General features: G+C 30.1%; 1 protein-coding gene across 1 annotated transcript in view; it reads right to left on the bottom strand.

The window, feature by feature from the left end:
- The window catches only part of Rs1 (Dead-box helicase Rs1), a 13,868-nt gene that overhangs the window by 3,276 nt on the left and 8,092 nt on the right, over nt 1–2,500 (bottom strand). Inside the window, exons 8-11 of the mRNA XM_043016863.2 lie at nt 2,334–2,500; nt 1,499–1,651; nt 781–963; nt 1–81 (exon numbers count right to left, since the gene is read on the bottom strand). The exon at nt 1–81 is cut by the window's left edge and continues 97 nt beyond it; the exon at nt 2,334–2,500 is cut by the window's right edge and continues 1 nt beyond it. Coding sequence (XP_042872797.2) covers nt 1–81; nt 781–963; nt 1,499–1,651; nt 2,334–2,500 — 584 coding nt within the window. The remainder of the gene's footprint in view (nt 82–780; nt 964–1,498; nt 1,652–2,333) is intronic.

Below are 2,500 nucleotides of genomic sequence, written 5' to 3'. Positions count from 1 at the left end.
ACCACACCGTCCAGCTCTTGCAGTACGACCGACACGATGAACATAACGGCTGTATATTGCTGGTACAGTGAAATTGATTACCTGAAAATGAGAATGAATGTATGAGTCAAAAATAAAACATTTGAAATAATAACCATCAAGGTCTTTTGGAAGCATAATAATCTTTAAAGCAGATTAAATAACAGTCAGGACTTTCATTATTGCTGATTCCTAAATATTCCAACACTTTTAATCATTACTGATTATGGCAAGGAAAAAAAACAAGAAAACAGAAATCTAAGGATCTCTTTACTGTAAGACCGTCTCCTTTCAACCAAAGCAATTCAACTACCTTATCTTTCTGTAAATCTTTCTGAATTCCATACAATTGTATCAATATACATCTGAGTATCTCTAACTTAATTTTCTACCGGTAAACCGAGAACCAATAATGAGCTACAATCTTCATTCACAAACATGATCCAGTTTAGGGTTTTGAACCTTTTACACCTCAAGAGAAAGGTATGGCAAAGCTATTCTACTGGGAATAAGGTTTTGTTGTGCGAACAGTGGACCTATCAATCAGAATATCTGTGTTGCACTGTTTTATCTTTGTCTGGATATTTCATATCAAGTCCGGATATTTCATATCAATTTTGGAATTTGTTCATGCTAAATATGAGCATATACTTCACTTACTATGGACCACTTATAAAGAAGCTTTACCAGCTTGGATCAAGAGAGTAAATTTCTACACACTACCCACGTCTCACAATCGAAAACAAAATTACAAAAACTTACAGTTTGGACTCCCACAATGTCAAGACCACGGGCAGCGACATCTGTAGCAACCAGAGCGTCGATTTTTCCATCCTTGAAATTCTTGAGGGCTAAAACACGCTCTGTTTGCTTGAGGTCACCGTGGAGTTCTCCAGATTGCACTCCAAGGGTCGTGAGCAAGATGTGTACACGATGGGCTAAGACCTGTAGTGAGAAAATCAAAATAAGAAGGTCCATAAAATGCTGAGAAATGTTTATGATGACTACAAAAGTTTGTTTAAGAATTAGTAAATATTTCATATACTGTCAGAGACTATAACTTTCATTATTCTCCACCAGGAAAGTACTTTGATTTTTAAAGGGTTGGAGCACCGCATAGGACATCTTTCTTTGGTTTTATTTACTTATTTACTTCCATTACATTCTCCCAGTCAATCATATCTCATAAGGAGCCATCATATGGAATACAGATTAAATCATTAAGACAACATATATATTTGCATTGGCTCTTTTTTTGGCTACTATAAAGAGTTTGAAGTTGTATATCTGATAACCTTGGAGTATAGCTCTACAACCTCCTTTTTTTTTTCTTTCTTTCTTTCTCTCATCACTGTTCAGTTATCTGTGTATATATATCTTCTATATAATAACACAAAAAATAATACAATGGGACTCTTATTTACTGCATACTGTGTAAATGAACTGTATTTTTTAAATGTGCATTTACTGAGATGTTTACCTTAGTTGGAGTAAAGATAATTGTATTTGATCTGAAGCAACGAAGGACCAGATAAGCTAAGACTGCTTCGCGTAAACTTGCTGGTCCTTTATGAAGGCGAACAAACTCTTGCCGTAGATTCTGTGCAACATCTGTATTGTTGTTTATAAAGACCTGGAAATGAGATACACACAGTTTTATATACATGTTTAAATAGAACCATATATACACCCACATAAATATATAATATATAAATATAAATATATATAATAATCTCTCTCTCTCTCTCTCTCTCTCTCTCTCTCTCTCTCTCTCTCTATATATATATATATATATATATATATATATGCATATATACATATATATATTATATATATATATATTATATATATATATATATATATATATATATATATATATATATATATATATATATTATATATCATATATATATATATATATATATATAATATTATATATATATATATATATATTATATATATATATACATATATATATATATATATATATATATATATATATATATATATATATATATATATATATATATATATCATATATACATATGCATATATACGCATATATATATATGCATATATATATGCATATATATGCATATATATATGCATATATATGCATATATATATGCATATATATATGCATATATATATATATATGCATATATATATATGCATATATATATGCATATATATATGCATATATATATGCATATATATATGCATATATATATGCATACACATAAACATACAGCCAAAAAGATATACAAATATACATATAAACACATTCTACACTACAAAAGGCATTTCGCATTTACCTTAACCGGATCTTTGAGAGACATAATAGCCAACTCTCTAACTTGACTTGTCATTGTAGCTGAAAAGAGCATAGTCTGGCGAGTCTTGGAACACTGCTTGATAATCTCTCTCATCTGTTCTTCGAAATTCTCCTCCAACATACGATCAGCTTCGTCCAAAACCAGGA

This window comes from Penaeus japonicus, unplaced genomic scaffold (assembly GCF_977035675.1).
Source record: "Penaeus japonicus unplaced genomic scaffold, GWHDUDI00000001_assembly GWHDUDI00000024, whole genome shotgun sequence".
Lineage (NCBI taxonomy): Eukaryota > Metazoa > Arthropoda > Malacostraca > Decapoda > Penaeidae > Penaeus > Penaeus japonicus.
Note: the sequence above shows the minus strand (reverse complement) of the source record. Positions and strands in the feature narration are given on the sequence as shown.